The sequence below is a fragment of the Vidua chalybeata genome, chromosome 16 (assembly GCF_026979565.1).
Source record: "Vidua chalybeata isolate OUT-0048 chromosome 16, bVidCha1 merged haplotype, whole genome shotgun sequence".
In the NCBI taxonomy this organism is placed as follows: Eukaryota; Metazoa; Chordata; class Aves; order Passeriformes; family Viduidae; genus Vidua; species Vidua chalybeata.
In genome coordinates, this window is record NC_071545.1 from 2649864 (window position 1) to 2671498 (window position 21635).

The 21635-nt window shown below is 45.9% G+C and overlaps 1 protein-coding gene across 5 annotated transcripts in view; it reads left to right on the plus strand.

Annotated features, from left to right (window-relative positions):
* MGRN1 (mahogunin ring finger 1) overlaps positions 1 to 21635 on the plus strand; it is a 50390-nt gene that overhangs the window by 12525 nt on the left and 16230 nt on the right. For all 5 annotated transcript variants that reach the window (XM_053957428.1, XM_053957429.1, XM_053957430.1 and 2 more), the window contains exons 4-7: positions 4308 to 4454; positions 13919 to 14036; positions 17002 to 17068; positions 19903 to 19955. In XM_053957428.1, coding sequence (XP_053813403.1) covers positions 4308 to 4454; positions 13919 to 14036; positions 17002 to 17068; positions 19903 to 19955 — 385 coding nt within the window. The remainder of the gene's footprint in view (positions 1 to 4307; positions 4455 to 13918; positions 14037 to 17001; positions 17069 to 19902; positions 19956 to 21635) is intronic.

The window sequence follows — 21635 nt, forward strand, 5'->3', positions numbered from 1 at the left end:
CTGAGAGAGGTGGATGGTGGGGGCTGAGGGGAGACAGGTGAGTTGCAGGGAATGAGAGAAAGGAAATCCCTTGTCTTCCCTCTGCAGCACAGAGGGGCTGACCTTGGTCCTTGGATCTGTTCATCCTATGGTGGAGGTGGTGAGGGGCTGGGACTGCCTGCTCTGCAGCCCTGGATGGTGTTAAACTGAACAGATCTTTGCAGAAACCCCAAACAGGAGAACATCTGTGTTTGGTGATGCTCTCCCCTGTGAAAGTCAGTGCTGACAGAGGTGTCACTAATTCTGCTCTCACTAATTGCCTGCTCAAACACTGGGTAAATGCAGATCTCACAGCACTCAGTCAAGGAATACTTAACCTTTATCCTGCATGTCAACTGTGTTGGACAGACCTCTGAATCTCCTCAAAGGATAAAATTGGGTTCTGCTCAGCCTAGTTCTATAAAACTGTCATGTCTGCTGTTAATTATATTTTTATCTTTTAATTCTTTAACAGACAATAAAAAGCTCCAGCCTTTCCATTGTTTTATCCAGAAGTGATGTCAGAACAGGTGGCCTCAGCTCCCTTAGTCATCCTTCTTTGCCTTTTGCATCAAAACGTTGGATCAGCTATTTGTTCTCAAAAGTGGTCAGTCTCTTTCCTCTGTACCTGTGATTGTGAAGGCTCTGTGATGCACCTCTGTGCATGACCCAAAGGCACACCCAGCAAAGTCACTCGTTCCCAAATCTGTGCATGCATCTGTGACCACCCCACATGAGCACTGTCTGTAGGGCTTGGCTAAATGGGCACCATAAAATTCAAGTGCAAGTGGAGACAGATGAGCTCTTGAAGCACCTGAACCATCTCCTTATGCCACATCCCCTTCAAAGAAAGAGGAATGCCAAATGTGTGATTTTTGTCTTGTTACTTCCCTGATGTTACATCCCCCCATTCCTGCACCTTAAGGTGGCACACAAGATGTCTCTGCCTCTCAAAGTATGCACCAAAGTAGTCTTTGCTTGTTCCTCAGGCCAGCTACCATCTGTGCAGTCTTTTGTCACCTGAACTCTTTGCTCTGTGGCAGATCATAGAATCCCAAACTGGTTTGGGTTGGAAGGGACCTCAAAGCTCATCTCTTTCCACCCCCTGCCTTGGGCAGGGACACCCTCCACTAGACCAGGCTGCTCCATGCCCTGTCCAACCTGGCCTTGGATCCAGGGGCAGCCACAGCTTCTCTGGGCACCCTGTGCCAGGGACTCAGCACCCTCACTGGGAAGAATTTCTTCCTTATGTCTAATCTAACCCTGCTTTCTGTCAGTGTGAAGCCATTCCCCCTTGTCTTCAGGGGGGACTTGACTTCAGGCCCTTGTAAATAGTCTCTCTGCATCTTTCTGTACTGTTCAGGTACTGGAAGGTTGTGAATGATTTTCTGTGCCTCCAGCAGCAGGGATGTTACAGCAGGAGGGCACAGCCTTGCTGTGACTGTCACCATTTAGGCACTTGTACCTTGCCCTCTGATCCAGTGGGGCTGTTCCAGGCACACAAGGCTCAGCCTCTCTTCCCTCCCAGCAGATGCATCCTTCAGAAATCTTCCCTCCAGGCACTGCAGTGGCCCCTCAGTGGTTTCCCAGGGCAACAGATCTAGTCTAGTCTAGCTTTAACCCCTTGTCTCCTTGGAAGGATGGAAGTACATTCTGAGTGCTGGCAGAGAGGTGCAGGGTGAGGCTGGGAGCAGGAGGGTGATTTGGGGCGCTTTTTGTGACTTCCCTGAGAAGACAAAGCAGGCAGTGGTTGTGCCAAGGACATGTTTGTGTGTGAGCTGCCCCACGCCCAGGTGTCCCCATTGTTACTTGGTACTGTCACAGGGATCTCAGTCTGTGCTGTAGCTCTCACATGTGCTGGCCATCTGTATTTAATAGCTACCTGTGCAAGAGGTGAATCTGAAGGAGCCTCTGCCTGCAAGAGGTGCTGCTTCTCTCACCCTGCTGCTTCTGGGAGAAGTGGCAAGTCTGTCATAGGCTGGATCCTTCTTCGCCAACCTTGGATCCACCGAGTGCAGCACGGCAAGAGGAGACTTGTGCTGCTGCTCTCACACACAACACTTGTGAGTGGATTGTTGCCCTCCGTGTTCTTGGCTCAGTCCAGCACAAAATGTTGATGGTTCCTTTGTCCTTTAGGCAAATATGCCCTCCTGCCCAGTGTTTCTTCTTTACAGCCTTCAAGTGCCATGATTTTCACTTTGAATACAACTAGCTTGTGTGAAAATGCCATCTTGCTCTGTACTGTATATGGTGTCCAGGTTTCTGCAGATGTTAAGACTCCAATTCTTGGGATTTGTTTTTTTTTATACTGGCGTGTTGGGTGTTTTTAGCTTGATTTGCTACTCTGACCTAGGTGAACCTCTGGCAAAAGCCTCTCCAAGCCCTTCAGACAGGAATGTGGGTGTGTGCTGTAGTGGCTCACTGGGGTTACATTAGTACAAATACATGTGTTAGGTATTTGATTATACTGCTCTTAAATTTTATTTTGCACCTTCTGTATTAAATTATTGAAACTGAACATTTCATTCTTGTTCAGTGTGGTGTTAAATAAAATTCAAGCTGGAACCCTCTTAATTAGGCAGCAGTTGTTACATGTCAGTGAACTTGGTAAATAAGGATTCCCTTGACAATTTTAGATTGAATTATGGAGGTATGTTTGCCCCATCTCTGGGTATTTTTGACAGTACAATGTATTCATCAAGGCTGTTTAGTGAGGGGAGAGGCTGATACTGTGAAGACAGAAAGGATGCCAAGCTTTTCCTAAATAGTTCAGCTGCTTGGCTGTGACCCAGCCATCATGGCAATGAAGGTATTACTGATAAACAAATGAGGCTGGAGCTGGTGACAAATCAGTGCTGTTACACCTCTCAAAGGCAGCCTTGCTGCCTTACCATTCCTACACAGTGCCTGAGCTCACAGTGGTACCTGTGGTCATGGGATTTGAATTAATGGAGAAGCTGCTGCTGCCCTGCCAGTGAATCACAAACATTTGTCTGTCACTTTGCTCTTCCAGGCAGGGAGAGCTTGGTCAGTTCAGGAGAAGAGGACACTGAGGGCAGAGCTCAGGGGGGCTGCAGCTCCTCCCAAGGGGCAGCTCCAATCTCTGCTCCCTGTGACAGGGTCAGGGAAGGGCTGGAGCTGGGCCAGGGCAGGGTCAGGCTGGATTTTGGGAAAGGTTCTTCCCCCAGGGAATGGGCACAGCCCTGAGGCTGCCAGAGCTCCAGGAGCCTTTGGACAATGCTCAGGCACAGGGTGGGATTGTTGGGGGGTCTGCACAGGGCCAGGGGTTGGACTCGATGGTCCTTGGGGGTGCCTTCCCTACTCAGGATATTCCATCATTCTGTAATTTTCTTGTGGTGTGTTGTGTTGGCTGCTTGTTCCAAGATCTACTGGTTTCTCTGGCCACTCCTGGCACTCTGTAAGTCCCCCTGGCCCATGGCCATAGCTCACTGCCCCAGAGCTGGCTTCAGACCTCTCCTTCAATGGACTTGTGCTTCTTCCTGCAGTAGGGAAAAGGAGTAACCCTGGCAGTGGTGATCACACAGTGGGATTCAGCTATGCAGGAGCCTGTAGCCAAATTAGGTCTCACTTTTACATTAATTGAAATAACTTCTAAGCTCATTCTACTGATTATCATGTGTCTGTTTGCAGTTGGATGTGTTTATTTTTGTTCATACAAGAAATGCGTGCGAGCTCCAGTCCCTCACAGCACCAGAGGTTTAGTTGATCATTTGTACATTTAAAGGTGTTTGAAGTTCCTATATCTGGATGCGTTCTGAGCTAAATTTCATCTTCTGTGTGATACTGGAGGTACCTTTTGTCAAGCTTCAGGAGTTCTTTGTATTACAGAAACTTTGATTTTTTTGCCTGTCTCGCACCATTTCATTGCAGAGTTAAAAGAATTACACTTTAGATTTCTCAAGTCCATGCAGGATTTCTTTAGCCCAAATACTGAGCCTAATGTGATGATTTAAAATGAAGGAGAAAGTTTCTTCTCCTCAGCATTTGACATTCAGGATCTCCCTTTCTTGTCTCATCCTGCGTCCTGGCACTGTAAGGCTGGGTGAGATCCCTCAAGACCATCATTAGTTCACTTTAATAACTTCAGTCAGATCTTGGAAGAAACTTCCTCAGGGGAAAGAATGGAAATCTGGGAAGACCAAGGTGGAAGCCCAGCCTGCTTTGCCTGCCTGGAACACCAAGGCTGGAGTAGTCTTGCCTTTATTTCCAGAATGATCTTGTTGATACCTCATAAAGATGTGTTCTAATCCTCTGGCATTGTCTTTCAGGTATAAAGATGATGTTGACAGCCCTACTGAAGAGAATGGGAAGCAGAAGGTCCTGTACAGCCTGGAGTTCACCTTTGATGCAGATGCCCGTGTTGCCATCACAATTTACTGCCAGGCTACAGAGGAGTTTGTTGGTGGCATGGCCGTGTAAGTGCTGGGCTAGTGGGCACATGGAATAGCACAGGAGCTGGGATGATGAGCTGTCAAACATCTCTCATTAATCACCCCTGAGGCAGGGCTGCCACACATGGTAGAGTGGGAAATTTCTTTTTTTCTGTGATAACTTTGAATATTACTTTCAACTCCCTCACATAGCCAGTATCTTCTCTTGTTCCCTTTTTTGTTTGGTTTAAGGGTGTAGGGAAACCATTCTGTGTGCAGCAAAGGAGAGGAACTCACCGCTGTGTGTTTTGTCAATGAAGTGTTCTGTGAAATTAAAAAACCAACCACCCTTCCCTTCAAATACTACCTTTTTTTTTTTCCCTAGGTCACCCAATTCATTGCCTGTCTGTGTTCCCTGTGACAGGAGCATCTGGGCCACCAAAGTAAAGCTCAGTCTGACATTAACAGAGCAAGTCTGTGGCATTGAGGCCCACCCAAAGCCCATTTTGGGATAAATGCCCAGCTCAACACTGGCTGTTGGGAGATGGGAGAGGAATTTACTTCCTGAAGCCCTGTCTGTGTGTGTTTCCATGCCATCTTTCCTGATATTAGTCTTTGGTTAGCTGTGGAAAGAATGACCAAAATGTCAATTGTGGGAACCTTCTCATATCCTGATAGTACACCTCTCCAGAATTTAAAACCTTTTTATCTAAATCAACACATTTAAACCATTCCAGTCAACATTGTATCCCACAAGACTATGAAAAATTTCCTCTCTATGTTAGAGCAAAGGTGGCTGGAATGTGCTCTGCCTGGTGTGAGCTGCTGGTATGGTATGGTGCACTTCCAATGGCCATGGGACAAAGAATTCCTTTGGCTCCAGGGGTAAAGGAAGATTCAGGCTGCAGAAGCTCTTGGCTTCCTCTAGTAGAGGCTTTTGGCTGACCAGAGGCTCCTGGATATAGTGCTGATGGCTTCTGCAGTGATGCTCTGGAGCTGGAGCTAAACTTTGCCTTGGTTGAAGGGACCTGCAGAGGCTTCAGCAGGGAGAAATATCTATGGCAAACTATAACAGGGCTTATTTGTTTTATGCAAAGTATAAACATCACACTAATGATCACTGAATAGTGTATTTTTAGAAATGAGAGTAGCTCAGTTCTCCAATCCAGATATGCATTCCTTCAAACCTGAGGATTCCCTGATCCAGAATTTTTGTTTAGGCCCATTTCCCTTCTTCTTTTGAAGCCTATGGCTGCCTTTATTTTGGGGAGGTAATAAATGAGCTCCTTTTTAAAGTGCTTGAAAATTATCTCTCAACAAACTCTGAATACACTTTCTGTTTAGATCCAGCCTTTCCAGAGCAGAGCTGAATGCAGCCTTAGAAATCCTGATAAAGTTTCCATGTTCTGTCTCTTAGGTCCTTAGGTTTCCTGTGAATTTAGTGCTAGTGAAGGTGTTGGAATGGCAGCCTTGGAGATTGAAGTCCTCTTTCCCTAACACAGGTACAACGTGGAGAGGTGGCCAGTGTCCCTGGTGCTGCCCTGCAGTGTTCCTTGGTTTTTGAACTAAGAAGGAAACCATCCATGGGCTAATGGGGAGAACTGAGGGCCTCTATGGCCAGGGTGGATGTATTTACATTGCTAGACTTAAGCCATGGCTGAAATCAGTAAGGCTTGGTTTAAATAATTTATTTTGATCTTGTTTTCCCCTGTTAATTTATCCTGAAGGAGAATTTCATTGTCATTGGTCAGTAGCAATGAAACATCTGCATCTACAGCACAGTGAGCTTCATATCAAACCTTGTGCTGTATTTTTATGCCACAGTCTGTAAAGAATATCCATATAGTTTAAGATCTATTTTTCAGACTCACACTTTTGTATTTTATGCCAAAATGGCAATAACCCAAAGTTACTCTAAAAAGAAATATTTTAATTATTTTCTTTAAGCCCACGTCTTGAACCAGGCTGTGTTGGGCTGGAATTGTACCTGAAAGACCCAAGACCAACAGTGTTTGTTCTTGTTGGTTAAACTGCTCATGTTGGACTCTTAAGAGACTCTCTTGTCAAATTGTGCCTTGAAGAATAATTGCTTAATAGAATTGTTTTAGTTACCAAATATAACCAACTGTTTCTGGACAGAGAGTATTTTCAGTCCTCTGTAACTAGTAGCTCTCCTTTTGGTTGGTTGGTTGGAGGAAGAAAACAGGTTTTGGTTCACTTAAGAACACTTTTTTTCTGAAATTTAGTGCCATGCACTAAGCCACTGACTGTCACCAGTGCTGTTATCTGTCCTTTAAAACTTGTGCAGCAAACATGAACTACCCAATGGCTTTTAAATTAAATTTGAACAATTCCTAGGTAGAGTTTCTGAACATGAACAGACCTGTTGACTTCAAAGAATTTTTTTAATCCACCCTGTCCATGGTTCAGTGAGAGAGGGGTGTCTGTTAGATGGCAGAGCTGAAGCCTGTGTTCCTGAACCCTCTGCATGAAACCAGGATCAGCAGTGATTTCCCCACTAATGAAAAACTAGCCAATGGTTCTGTGCTGTCCTGCTGGGGTGGCAGCAGTCCCTGGTGCACTAAACCTTCTAAAAGGTCAAAGCATCCACATTCAGCTCTTTCTTCCACTTCTGGCCTTTCACTTAATAAATCATACTTTCATTCTCCATAATACAGGAATGATGAACTGCCTGTGTCTGCTCTGGGGTGCTTGAACAATAAATGTTATGTAAATGTGGGTGCAGGGGCTGCACCAGAAGCCAGGAAACTTTTTGGAAGGCATGATCCTGATTTTGTGCAGATGTGTAGGGGGGAAGTCAGATACAAATATAGACTTTATAAGCTGCTTTAATTCAACCCAGGCTATTTTTCCATGTGGAAGTGGCTCCTGAAGCACGTCTTGGGGCCAGTGCAGCTGCCCAAGTAGGCATCTCTGCTTCTCTGGATTTGCTGGCTGCTAGTAAAAACTTTTTGAAGCTCTGATTTCAGCTTTGCAAAGCAGTTCTGTAAGAGCAGTGCTGTAATTACTTTGAATTATTCTTTTCAAATTCTAGTGGAAAAAAAAAAAATCTGGGCTGCATTCTTAGAGCTCTGAGTGGAGCGAGTGCATTTCAGTGCACTAACAGGAATGCAGCTTTCCCCTGCCTGGGCTGGTGGATTTTCCTTTTCCTCATTCTCTTTTGGTGCTAACAGCTGCATTCATGGAACAAGCATGTGCAAAAGCTGTCCTGTGTATAAATTCAACACTTCTTCTATTGCACTTGATTGGGATGAAGATGCTCTTTAAAACAAAACACTTTTTTTTTTTCCACTCTCCTAAATCAATGCTGAATCCTAAAATGGGAGAAACTTTCTGGCTCCCTGTGAAAAGCAGGAATTTTCTCCCAGCTCTCAGCCTGCAGCATGGCTCTTTAGAAGTGCTAAACAAGTTATTCCTGCTTCCCTGCTGGAACAGCCACTGATCCTGATAGTATCAGCACTCCTGCAAAACTCCTGCCAGGAACGTGGTTGTGGTCATGCAGTTTGGGGTGAGAGGAGGGAGGGGAGGGAAGAGAAGGGAAGGTGGCTCTTCCTGAGTAGTGGCTTTGCTTTTTGTGGAGCCTCTGCTCACCTGAGAGCCACAGCGCTGTGTCTTGGGCCTGGCTTTGGGATTAGCTGGTTTCCATGACCAAGGGGAAGGCTTTCTGCAAGCCAGGGAGCTTCCTCCTGGAGTTATTTGGGCTCCATTTAAAAGCTGGTGCTTTGTCAGTCCTGTCCTAACCTGTCTCAAAGTATGTTCAGCAGACTTTCCCAGGTAATTGTGCTGGGAGATACACTCAGTTGCAGTATTTCCTAGCCAAGATCCTGAGAACACATAGCTGCCAACAGCCGCCTGCTTCTTGTCCTGAACTGTTGAACTCACAGGGAGCTGTGTCATTACTTTTGTGGGACCACAGATGACCAGCAAGGTCTGGTGAAGGTGATTGGGTTGGTGATTATAAAGGTGTGTTCACCTCTGCAGCCCCATGCCCAGGGGAAGGTACCCTGCACTTTCTGGTGCTAGTGCAGATATGTGTGGAAGCCTTTTGGATGAAACAGGAATTAGTTTAAATCTGGAGAGGACTGCTCCTCTCACCTTTGAAGTGCCTTTTGCTTGGTTACTTTGTGATGAGAACTCACTCTAAAGATGAAACATACCAGTTCTCAGAGGATGAGCTAGTGCATCACCCCAAGGGTAACAGATCTACCTATGTCCAAGTCTCTTTAGTGGTAAGGAATTAGCACTGACCTGCCTCTGAACAGCTCAAGACTCCCCCCACCCAGTATCTTCAGTTTTATTTCTTTTTCTGGCTGTGTCCATTTTCTTTAGTTTTGGAAATCAGGAGAAACTTGGAGGTGTGTGAGCTGTGCCTCAACTACTCACTAGTGGTCGCCCATAATGTAATTTCCCTCCAGATAAAGGAGAGGGTACTCTGCATTGTGTTTCCATTGTGGGGCTGGCAGCAGCTCATAGAGAATAGTTAAAAGACTCCCAGTTGTAGCCTGCCTTCTCTGCAGTAACTGGTTCATGTGTTTGTACCTTAGATACCCTTGGTTTGGGAGACAAGTGTGCTTTTGGAGCAGGCTGCAGAGATATTTGTATTCTCTGAGTGCATCCCTGCCTTGTCTGGCAAAATCCTGGATGTGCACACCATTAGCCTGCTCCTGGGAGGGCCCCTGGGACTGTTCCAGCTGTAGGTGTCCTGCTGACTAGCAGGAAGGATTGTGCAGTTCAAACATGACAGCAGCGGTTCTTTCCTCAGGGGAAGAAGTCAAACCAAGCCTGGAGCTGGAAGCACTTAAAAGAGCCAGTTCTGAAGGCATGAGCAATCCAGGCAGATCAGGAACTCATAATAAATATGACGTGAGAGCTTTGAGACTTGCAGCCCATTCTTATGAAAAAGATCTTCCTTTTTGGACAGAAAAGATTCTCTCTCATATCCCAGTGCTGTTGCCAAGTTCTATTTTCTCAATATAAAGAGAAAACAGAATGAAAATAGGTCAGTCTAGCTCTGCAATCCTTGCCCTTTCCGGGCTGTGCTGTTTGTGTTGCTGATGTGCAAATGGATTTATTAAAAAAATAAACCCCATTTCCTTGTTTGTTTTGCAATGCCCGCTGCACTGATCCCAAACCTCCTCTCACAGTCTTCTGAGCTGATGGGGAACATTACACTGCAATGATTCCCTGCTCTGCCTGTGTGTGGAAGTTGGAAGAGTTGGGTCCCAAAATGAAATCCAATGGGTGGCTCAGTACACGGCTGTTTTCATTCAAGCTTGCGTAGGAGACAGAGGCACAAAGATATTCCTTTGGTTATTTAATGGCCTCTGTCTGTTCAGGGCCTTTGAAAGGTGCCCTTGCTGCTTTTGGCTGTGGTGATTAATATGAATTCTTTCTGCAGAGGTTTCTTCTGTGTGAAGAAATCAGAGGCGAGTGCTGGGTTTTGCTAGGAACAAGCCTTTATGGCTTTGATCCAGGCAGACACCAGTCCCCAAGGGAACACTGGAGAGTTCACAGGCTGGAGAGCCAAATTCTGTAGATTGCAGCGAGCAGACAAACCCTCTGTCTGTCTTAAGAGTTGTGGCCTTTGTGCCTCTCTGTGTGGCTGTTGTGTGAGCTTTGAAGCCTGGCTGGAGCTGGGAGCGTGGTGCTCCCAGCAGTTGGAGACAGAGCTCTGCAGGGGCTGAAGGGGAATGTGGGCACTGGGGTGTCAGCTGCATGGAGAGGGGCTTGTCTTTGCCTGCCTTGGAGTGGAAACTCGGTCCTGAAGGAAGCAGGAGGGGAGGAGAAGAGTCTCAGAGATTTCAAGTGCAATGCCGTAGCATCTGCTTAACCTCCAAGCTCCTTGTGGGAGCCTCTGTGGGGTGGATCTTGTCTAATTCTGACTTAGACCCAGGGCTATGGCCTTCCTGTAGTTTGGTAGCGTTTCTATTATCAGTAAAAGTCACTGAGAGTTGAAACATTTGTTCTACTTCCCTCTTCCCCAAAAGCTGACCTGTGGGATCCTGCCTCAGAATGAAAGGGGAATGAGCAGATGGGAGAGAGAGGAGGAGAGGATACTTGTTCCACATCACCTCCTGTCCCTTTTGAACACCAAACACCAGCAGAACTTGACTGAATCCTTCCTCATCACCTGTAAGAGGACACAGAGCCTGCCAGGCAGACACAGCCTGTGGCAGTGGCAGAATTGTTTCCTCTGAGTACTCTCTGAAGCTCTCCTTGTCCTTGGTTCATTACAGATTGCCATGAAACACATTTAGCTGCTACTAAAGAAGGAGGACTCTTGTTTTGTCTACAGGCTCTTCAAAGCACAGATTCTCTCAGCCATTTCTAGTCAAAAGTGTTACTTAGGGGCAACACTGCTCCATGCATCCTACTTTTCCTGAGGAATGGGGTGTGGACAGTGTTCTGTGTAAGTCAGGCAGCCTGGCAAGGATCCTCGTGTGGCACTTCTCCATCAGGGGTCCCAGTGTGTTTGTAGGAACAGGAGCTGCACTTTGTCTGCCCAAGACAGCCCCCAGTGCCAGGCACAGCTGAGTGAGAGCACAGCAGTGAAGAAATCTGCAGGAGCTGGGACTGGTGCCCTGCTGAGAACTTCCCCAGGCACAGACAAGGGATGAGGGAAGGGGGAAACACCCCAGTGAGCGTGTAGTAACAGAAGTTTAATTCTGCTTAGCCAAACTCTAGCATGGCACTTTTGACTAGGGAGCTGCTTAGGGTCTGCAGGTGCCACAGACTGAGTTTCTCTGTGTAGGCAGTGAGTGCTTTTCAGATGACAGAGGAAGAGTGAGACTGGGGAATAATTTTAGTTTGTACCAGTTCTCTCAGAAATCACTGGGATATAGTCACAGGGCATCTCATCTACTGGTTCTCTCATACACAGCTGGCTTTAGAGGGTTTGACAGGAGGGAAGGAGGAGTCAGTGCAGAGTGTAGTTTGCTTTTTGTGAGTAAAGGTGTGTCACAGAGCTCACAGGAGGAGATGGGCTGCATGAACCCTGAGGTCAGAGCTGGGGGCTGCTGCTGCAGCCAGCAGTGGGGTACCTTGGGTTGTTTGTGATTCTCGTGCTGCCAGGGGTACCTGAGCAAACAAACAGGTTTAAAATAATGTCACCAAGGATTTCTGCTTGGTCCTGACCTTATAGGACAGACTCCACTCACTTCTCCAATGTCCTAAGCTGCCAGTGGTCACAAGGTGGTTTTGTCCTCCTCTGGATGGAGGCCTGGCCCAGTGCAGTCTGAGCAAAGGCAGCACAAGTTCAGCTTTCATACTTTGTGCAGAGAGAGGCAGCATGTTGCTTCTCTGCTGTGCTTTATTCTTTGATACATGCTCTCTTTTTCTGTAACACATCTGCACAGCTCTACAGAGCTGCCCTGCTGTTGTTTGCTGTGAGCCCCCAGCAGCACAGGCAGGGAATAGATGACTGTGAATACAGCAGATGCCAACCAGAGGGGCAGGGGATAACAGGATATCTGCTTTGAAATGGCTTATCAAGATTCCCTCCTGTGTAGCACAGGGAGTGTTGTCTTCTGCAGAGAACCTTTGCATCCCATTGGAAGGATGATCCATTTCTGTCACTCAGGGGCCATCAGACTTGCAGGGAATTCACCAGCCCACTGGCTGCTGGCTGGAGGTGTTCAGAGTTACCTGGCTGTTCAGATCCAAGTCTGATGTGTTTTGCAATGGGGGCCAGGCAGTCACACAGTCTGAGGCATAAAGCTCACTTGGGGAAGCCTCCTTAATAATTTTGTCCTACTCTTCAGCTCAGAAAAACTATGTGCCTGGTTTATTTCTTTTCCCAGGGACGGTGAGAGCAGCGAGTCAATGTGAGTATTATTCTGCCCTGTTCTCCTTGGAAGAGTGTTATTTGTTTTTCTGTTGCAGCCTAGTTTGGGTTTCTGATGCTGTAAATGCAGGTCCTCCAGCATTCCTGGCACTCAGCAGCATCATGTTTACACCCCTTTCCCACCTCAACTCGCTCCTCTGCACTTTATTCCCAGTAAGTTCCTGACTTGCTGTCACCTTAGATAAGTCACTCTTCCATCTCCTGCTTTCCCAGCTGTGGAGGGAGAATTGTGCCTCTCTGCAGAGCTGGGAGGTTTTGAGAGTACCACAAAAGGAGCTAGATACAGGCTTGCTCTATTCATTGTGCTTGACAACTTAGTAAATAAAACTTCACTCAATTGCTCGCTCTGTAATTCACATATAAAAGACCTGTCACTCTGATCTCCCCCACACCATGCTTGAAATGCAAAGGATGGAGTGAGACCTTCTAGTAAAGCAGCACAATTTCAGCACAGTACAGAATGGGCTCTGAGGGTATTGTCATAAATAACTTAATGCACCTGCCTTGGCAGGAAGAGCAGAGTGCATGTGATGGACCTGCTTTTTGTCACGACCTTCCAGCATTTAACGTGGATCTTATGACACTTGACCTTCTGGATCCTCAGGAGGTGCCAGAACTGTTGTAGCTTTCCAGAGAAAGGCAGAGGATTATCTTGTAGAGCTGGAGCCTGTCTTGTCACCGTGCTGAGGGAGGATGTTGCTGCAGTGTCTCTGGGGCAGGGGATTTCTCACCTTCTCTCCAGTTTGTCAGTGTGCTCTGAGCACACAGTTGGTAATTTGACAAGAAATTGGTGGTAAAGGCAGCTTCAGCTGTTCCCACCCTGCTTTGGGGTTCACTGCCTCCTCTCCTGTGCCAGAACTGGGAGAGGCTGTGCACATCCAGCTCAAGACATCACCCTCCAGAAAGGGGGAGTGGGCAGGGAGGACAGCACCAGGTGGGCTCAGGGTGCAGAAGATGGTGGATAGCAGCTGTGGTCCCATTCCAGATGTTTATCCCAGCTTGGCAGTGCTGGTGTTTCAGTGACAAGCTTTGAGACAGTGGAAGAATTGTGACTCTTCTCTGGGTGGCTGGGGTTGAGGATGGTTGGTGTCTCTCAGGTGGTGTTGGTAGCCCTGCAACACCCCTGGGAAAGCACAGGAGGGACTGAGGAGTGGATTGGAATGGCTTAGCAGGATGGTGGAAGCCAAGCAGCATTTCTCACTGTGGAGCTGTCCCACAGAGGCACAGGAGAGCTTTCAGCACCAAGCTGGGTTGTCTGTTCCCAGTGTTAGGTTGTAGCTTGTTCTTCCTGGGTTTCCTGCAGAAATCAGGACTGTGCTGGGCTTAAAGCCAGCATTGCCTAGGCCATGGACTTAGGGAGCAGGCCTTTGCCAAGCTGCACCCCCCTGTACTCCAACACCCAGGCAGGCCACTATGGACACGATCAGACCTTGCCTGTCTGCGCTGCTTTCTCCTCTGCTCACCTTCTTGCTTTGACCTTTCCCTTCCCTCTTTGTGTCCCCACTGAATGGCTGCCAGCCCCTGCCAGCTCTGCCCTTAGAGCTGCCACTTGTGATTCCTGAAAGGCCGACTGGCGGGAGTGAGCGAGAGCCAGGCAGGGAGCAGTCGTTTGTTACAGCGAATTTTCTTTTTCCCCTTCCTTCAGATACAGCACAAAGAATCCCTCTCTGCAGTCCGAGACAGTTCATTACAAGAGAGGGGTAAGCCAGCAATTCTCCCTGCCTTCCTTCAAGATTGATTTCTCAGAGTGGAAGGACGATGAGGTAAGTGTCTTCTCAGTGTCCCCTTCCTTCCGCACCCTGTTGTCCCCAAAGCAGTGGCCTCTATTTAGTGCCACGCAGTTATGGCTGGAAGACACTTCCTCCCAGCTCCTCCAGTGTGTTTTGTGGGTACTGCCCTGGGAGGAGCAGTATGGGAACTTGGCAGATCAGGCCAACTGGGAGGAAATCCAGAGAAGTGACTTTTGCTATCACTGATCAGCTGATTTAGGAGGGAGGCTGCAGAGATTGCCACTGGAGCTTGTCCTGGAAAACCTGCTTTCCTTGGCCTTCCTCTCCCTGCCAGCCAAAGAGCTTGTGGGAGCAAATGTCTGTCATGATCTCAGTTCTTGTGGGTTTTAGTTGTCAGATTTTGGGTTTTTTTGGGTGGTCCTCTAGAACAGTGGTCTCCAAAGTGAGGTGCATGCAATACAATTCATTGAGGTGTGGCAAGGACTTCAGAACTATGTGTATATAACCCACAGATGATAAGCACACATATATGGGGAATATGTGCTCAAAACACGTTAATGATGGGATGAATAGTCAGAATAGTTTGGAGACCACTGCTCTGGAAGAGTCCTGTTCTGTTAAAGGACCACATCCTGCACTGTTATCTGTAGCAGTACAGTGTTGTGAGGGGATATTCTCCTTCTGGGGCAGATTTACACTGGTGCATCAGTGCTGAATAAGGGAATGTTTTCCTTTTCTTAATTTAACCCATAACTGCAAACAGACCAGGATTTGGTTTTAATTAACATTTGTGGCTTTTCTGCATACCAAGATTTGTGGAGTCCTGTTAATTTTGGTATCTTTGGTATCTGCAAAATTCCAGCATGGGCAGTGTAAGTGTCTTGTTTCTGAGCCTTAAAACTTTCACCCAAGGGCTTTCCCTGCACATGGCATAGAGAAGGAAAGCTTTGGTCTTTCCCCTGCTCTGTGCAGAATTGTGGTAAGAGATTTCAAAGGTAGAGTAGTTGTTCTGTAGCTACTGCTAATATATTTGTTCCTGTGGACCCCTCTCCCGGGTAGTGCACACTGATAATGGTGTTCATTTCCTGACCCAAGCCTGTGCAAGTGTACTGTGTACGTGAACCTTGGTAGATAACTCTACCTATTAAAAAAAAAAAAAAAAAGGAAAAAAGGGGAAAACAAAAGTAATCTTTCATGTATTTGAAAGATTGAATAGCTATTGTCCTGAAGTTACAGTTAGAACTATAATCAGTCCTGTGCCTTAACAAATGCCTTGGTGGTTACCAAGAGCCTGCAGAGTCTGGTCTCCTGATGTCTTGGCTTCTCTGCCAATAGATGATTTCACAAGTTCAGGCTACAAAAGCCTGGAAGAGCTGCTTTTCAATCCCTTCTGTTGTCTGAGAGAGCTCAGTTCCCTTTCTTCTTAAAGAATTGAGAAGCTTAATTTTTACTTTTGTTCCTGTCAGCAAGGTTTTAACTCAAGTACTAAAGTCATATCCCTTTGACAGCTTAAAGGAAAAGTGATTTTCCAGTTTTCTTTGCTTGTTCTGCTGCATCCTCTGTTTCTTCTTTTTTCATTGGTGTTACTGGGAGCTGAAAAAAATCTGGAACAAGCACTGTGATTCCAAAGAGTTTCCCCTCCCATGGCAGCTCTGTGTTACATATTGGTCCTTGTCCTAAATCTTCTAAAACTGGCCACCAAAATGCAGCACTTCTATCTGAGACAGCTGGCAGTGTCTTAGCTGTGTGCAATTAACATTTCAGATTTCTTTCCAGGTTTGTTATTGGTGTTGTTCAAAACCCCCAGATTTATTTCATATTTTTGCTTACTGTTATACCCGGATATGACGTAGATCTTGGCTGGGGAAGAAGGGAGACTGATGTTATGTTGGGTTGTTCTGTGAAAAATTTTATAAAAGTTTATTTTATCTTCTTCATTTACTGCTTTGCTTGGAAATTATAGAGTATGGCTAGTGTTGAGTGAGTTGTGTTCAGGGCCCTAAAAATGAATGTGAAATGGTTCCTTAAAGAGGCCTTTTGTTCAAGAACACGGGAATTTATATGGTCAAGCAACCTCGGTTCTGTGATGTGACTTTCCCTTCAAATGGTTTATCTGAACGGTGCTGCAGCACCTGGAATTTGGTCTCAGTTTTCATGGAGAAACTGAAAACAGATTACCTGGAGCATCAGGGTGAAATGACATCTTTTTTTTCAGTCTTGGCAAGAGATGAGACAAAACCATCCAAGTTGGTAATTAACAAAACCAACAGAAATCCAGTCTCTGAGCCACTTCCTTTCCTGGCTTAGGACAGTGTTTGTAAGGTTGCCTTTTCCTGGTATTTCTAAGATGATACAGAGCTTTTGATGTGCTTTAATGAAGTGTAGGGCAAAGGGAGAAACTGAGACTGTTTCCCTTGCACTCAAATTTTCACTCTTACCAATTAGAAGCTCAAGGACCTGCATTTCATAACATGCCAAGAGATGAAAGTCAATCCCGTGTTTCCTTAAAGTGTTGTGTGAGCTTGAAGTTTTGCAGATTTTCCTCTTATGTCTTCAGGAACTTCATACCAGAGCCAGGGTCTCTTTGTGGTGTTGGGAGCACAATGTGCTGCTGTGCTGAGGCAAATACATCCTCTTGTATGGAGGCAAAATTGTGGCACTGGATATATTTTGAGAAACTTGTCCTACTACAAATCACTCAGAAGACTTTTAGGATCCATGCATTAATGAGAATTAAATACCATTTGGAATTCCAACCAAGATCCTTTCCTTGCTTTGCTGATGTTTAGTGCCACATCAATGTGTCTGTGTTGGAGTTGACTCCCTTTTTAAAGCTGGTGCCTGGAATTTTAAATCCTCCTGCTCTGTCGTGTCCTTTTGAGACCAGGAGCTGGGGGTCTGTCAGAAGGGCCCTTCACTGAGCTAACATGATCTCCAGTGTTGTCTTCAGGCAGGTCTGGTGTGGATTGTGTAACCTCAGCTCATTTCTTTCCCTCAGCTGAACTTTGACTTGGACCGTGGCGTGTTCCCTGTGGTCATCCGAGCAGTGGTGGATGAAGGGGATGGTAAGAATTGATGTTCTGCTCCCATGAGAACATGAGAGAGCCAGGTTCTTCTCCTGGCTCTTTCTGAGCTTATGTGACCCCTTTCAGGACTGGCCTCCTTGGAGAGCTTTTCCAGGATAAAAATATTTCAGGAGTTCACCGTAACTTCCCTTTATTAAAAGGGCCAAGCTAACCACATTAAAAGAAAAACTTTTAAAAATAGCCTTCATTTTTTTACAGGAAAAATGGCCAGGTATTTAGTGTTGGAATAGTGTTTAGGAGAGCTCCTGGCTCTGCCACCAGTGCCAGGCACACAAATTAGAGCAAATGACATCCTTGCTTGTTGGGTTTTGCTTTTGCAGTTTATAGGTAAGGAGGGTGGAGCTGATCTTTTCTCCCTCTTGGAGGGGTCAATTTTCTTCCTAAAAATCTGGAAATGGGCAGAGAAAAGGAAATGGCTTTAAAATACTCAGGTCACTCTTCAGCCAAATGCAGCTTCATTCAGCAGTTTGAAATTATGCTTTTTCTGAGGATGTTGAATGGGTATAATAAAAGAGCATAACCTTTCAGGAGAAATAATTGTTGATTAACATTTAAAAAATAATTAATAACTAATCATAAAATTCTAATTATCTTTAGTAGAGGGTAGTCCAGTGAATATTTAGATTATTACTTTTAGATTATTACTTACCATACATGGTATTTCCCTTAGATTTGTGCTTTTGGGCTCATCTGGAGTGTCAGCAATGAGCAGGGCACAAGGAAGTCACATTTTCTTTGAAACTGGGGGCTTTCATGGTCAGCAGGACCAGCATTTCACTTCTGTAACAATTTGTACAAAATTTAAGATCATTAGAAAAGAAAAAAATCCATTGTTGATCACATTGTTCAGGTCAGTCACTTGCCCAGTTTCTTACGTTGTAAATGTGAAAAAGCCCAAAAACTCACTACATTGTTGTACATTGTTTTACAGTCTTCCAAGCAGACAGAAATAGAACTGAATAAGCCAATTTAAAGTGTGACTAACAAAGCACAGTGCAACATAAAGGAAATTACTTCTAAAGTGTATCTATTTTTAGTGGTTTCAGGCACTGTTAGTAAAATCGACATATATGTGTATTTCTTGACCATAAATATAAAACAGCTTCCTCTGTTTATGGAACTTTAGGCAAGGTGTTTATAATGTTGGGCATGTCTAGAAGGATCAAAAATAGAACAGGAGGCAGTATGGGAAGCATACATTTATGCACATACCATGCCCATTCTTAGCCAATAATGTACTCCCATCTATTTTAATAACCTAGAAAACCAACTGCTTTTAAATCCTCTCCTGGAAAGAATATCAGCGCAAAAATGTGTGACATTTGAGTGAGATTTGAGGAAATTGTGTATTTTAGTTCTTTTTTTAACTGATGGGACTGGAAGGAGCTGGCGTGGTGTGTTTGGAGCACCTGGAAAATTGCAGCTGTTAAATAAGGTTGAATGGTAAATTAAAATAGCAGTCAGGGAGATGCTGGTTTGGGCTGAACTCTGCCATGGCTTGCAGTGTTAGCCCTGCCCCGTTGCTGCCAGTGGGATTGTTCCCAGGGAGAGGCAGAGAACAGGAAGGAAAGGTGCTGCACAGAGCAGGTCACACCACTCTGAATTGTTACCTCTTCCTTGGCCGTTCAGACTGAGAGAAGGGACCTGAATTTTGTTTACTCTGAGAGATAGAGCAGCCTTGCTCTTGGCTGGCAGTGAGAGGAGCAAGCAGATGAATTCCCAGTTTTAACCCCCTTTTCTGCATTTTGTTGTGTTCCTGATTCCACCCAAATTGCCATGACCAACCTCAGTTACCCAGCAAATCTGCAGGCAAATCTCCCCTCTCTCACATATGGCTGTTTCCAAACATGGTCTGTGTGCCATAGTCCAGGGAATTGTTCCTCTGTTGTCTCTGCTGTTCTGGGAGCTCAGAGGAAGCTGTGGAGCCCTTTTCCCTTTTAGACAGAGCAGGAGTTGCTTCCTTGAGCTGCACCTTCCAGGCAGAGCTCTCCTGCCTGTGCTGAGCACAGCCCTCGGCACTCCAAGCAGCATGAGTGCTTCCATGCCTTCCTTCCCTCTGTGACTCCTTCACAAACTCTGTCTCCCATTTCCATATGATGAGTCTGAACAGGATTCAGGAAAAGGATCCAACCAGCTGGAGCTGAACAGAACCTCAGAGTCAGAGTGAGAGAGTCTGGGATTGTACCTCGTCTCCTCTTCTCTCTATTTGCTGAAGTAGCCAGGAATGCAGTACTGAAACCTCTGACAGCCCCTTCCCATTGCTGTGGGATTAAGAGGGAACCCTCAAGTTTGGAAGAGGGAAAACGCTTGTCTTTGGTGAAAGCTGGACAGAGATGTTTCAGTGTCTGAAATCAGTATGAGAAATAAATGTTTTATAAGCATGTCTGACTAGACTGAAATATAGTGATAAGTAACAGGGCTGGAAGTGCTGCCAATTGCTGTTAAACCGGATAGATCTGTGATAAATTCAGGTAATTAAGCCCAGGAATTTCAGGGGACAGGAGAATCCCACTGAGTGCTTTGTTTTACTGTCCCTTTCCAACCTCTCCTAACAAAGTGGGATAGTTTGAGGCACCCAGGATGATGAAGGCATGGTTGTGTAGGGCCCACCACAGAGCCCAGCAGGGTTTTGTTCTTGCTCTGTTCTGAACCAACCTGATGACAAGATAAGAAAAGTTTTAAATGCAGGAGAAGGTGAAAATAGAACAGATGGAAGCTCAGAAATTTTAGGTGGACAAGAATTCAACTCAGGATATTTTTATGCTGGTGCTGCTTGAGAGGTTTAACCAGTTCTACCCTTTCTCTTTTTGCAGTGGTGGTTGAGGTCACTGGTCATGCCCATGTTCTTCTGGCTGCATTTGAAAAGGTAAATGAGGGTATTTTTATCCCTCTGTCCCTGTTCTTGTGTATGTAAACATTTCCAGGGGTCATTAGTTTGTATTTATATAACACTTGGCGCAGAGGAGTCCTGGCCTGTGCCTGGGGCTCCTGGGTGCTGCTGTATACAAAGAATCATTTGCAGCAGCTCCTGTGCAGCCTGTAATTATCATTTGTACCTGAGCTGGTCACTCAGGGACCAGCAGGGGTGTTTCCTGTGTTCCCATGGAGGGTGGAAGGTGTTGGCCATGGCTGCTGCCATGCAGTTTTCCAGGGCTTCATGATTTTTGCAGAACTGGATCTGCTGTGTCCAGACCCTGTTGCACTATTGTTAGGCCTGAGTTTACAAACAGGACCAAGCCCTGTTGGAAAGATTGGGATGCATCTTAAGTAAAGGCTGAGTTCTACTGCTTTTGAGTGGTTTGTTTGATATAACTGACCCCTGCCTACATGGTAAGGCCAAACTGTGCACAAGCCTTAAAAAAACTCTTTTCCCTTGGTAACTGGACCCTGAAAACAGTTGCAATACCCTTAACTGCATAACCATAGCATTGCCCTGTTGTGTCTGGTTGTGGTAATACTGCAGACACATTTTCTGGGTGGGTGACACTTGCAGTGACACGCTGAGGTGAGGCAAGAGCTGCTGGAGCAGAGCTGGAAATGTAGAGGGGAACAGCATCAGTGTTGTGCTGTTGGAAATTCCCCACTTCCCAGCTGGCAGGTGGCTGACTTGTGTATTTCAGTGTGCCTGGTCCCTGCCAGGTCCTAATTCTGTTCCTCTGAGGTGGATAATGTGGATGGTGACAAGCTGAGTCAGAGGGCATGGCAAGCACAGTCAGTCCTAAGGAAGCATATGGCTGGAAGATGCTTTAAGTGTTGTTCTAGGTTGCTTTTTTGTTGGACTTGATCTGTGAAGAAAGTGAGTTTTCCCTGTTAGAAAGGCTGCTCTGAGCACTGGCTTTTTAGGTAGCTTTACTCCTGGCAGTTGGACATCTGTCAGAAAGGAGATGGAGCTGCAGCACCCCTAGGACCAGGGCAGGGATGTTATTGTAGTTTCCTCTGGCTGATGTGAAAAAACAACACACTGGAATCCTTCAGTCGTAGTTCAGCCACTTCTTATCTCTCATCTTCCACTGAATGCTTAAAACAAGATTAAAATCTCCCTTTTAATAAAAAGTCACAAGGCAAAGTACACATTGAGTTCCTCAACATCCCTGTTTGGTTAAAATATATTCCCCATCCTTAAAATAATTGCAGCTTTTGAAGTGTATGTCCATAAATCCAGGGGAGGTCTGTGATAAATGAGCGCTGCTAATCCCCAGAGCTTGTTCAGAGGAAAAACAGACCAGCAGGACTTGGTAACTTGCTATTTGTATGTATCTTTAAGATCAGAAGAATAACCTTGATCCTGTGTAGTCTGACCTTGCAGCTCCTCCAAAGGCAGAAACTTGTTTGCCTGAAAACAGGACTGTTTTGTCTGTGGTGCGATGTTGTTGTCCCTTTCTACTGAGACTCCTTCTGCTGACCTGCAGCTGTTCACAGGACCTGCTGGAGCATCCCCTGAGTCTCCTTTTCTGCTCTCTAGGCTGTGGCAGGGGAGTTAGTTTCTTTCATTTAGTGGCCCTTGTGGATGATGGGGAAAGTAGAACTGGCACTCTACTCCCATCAC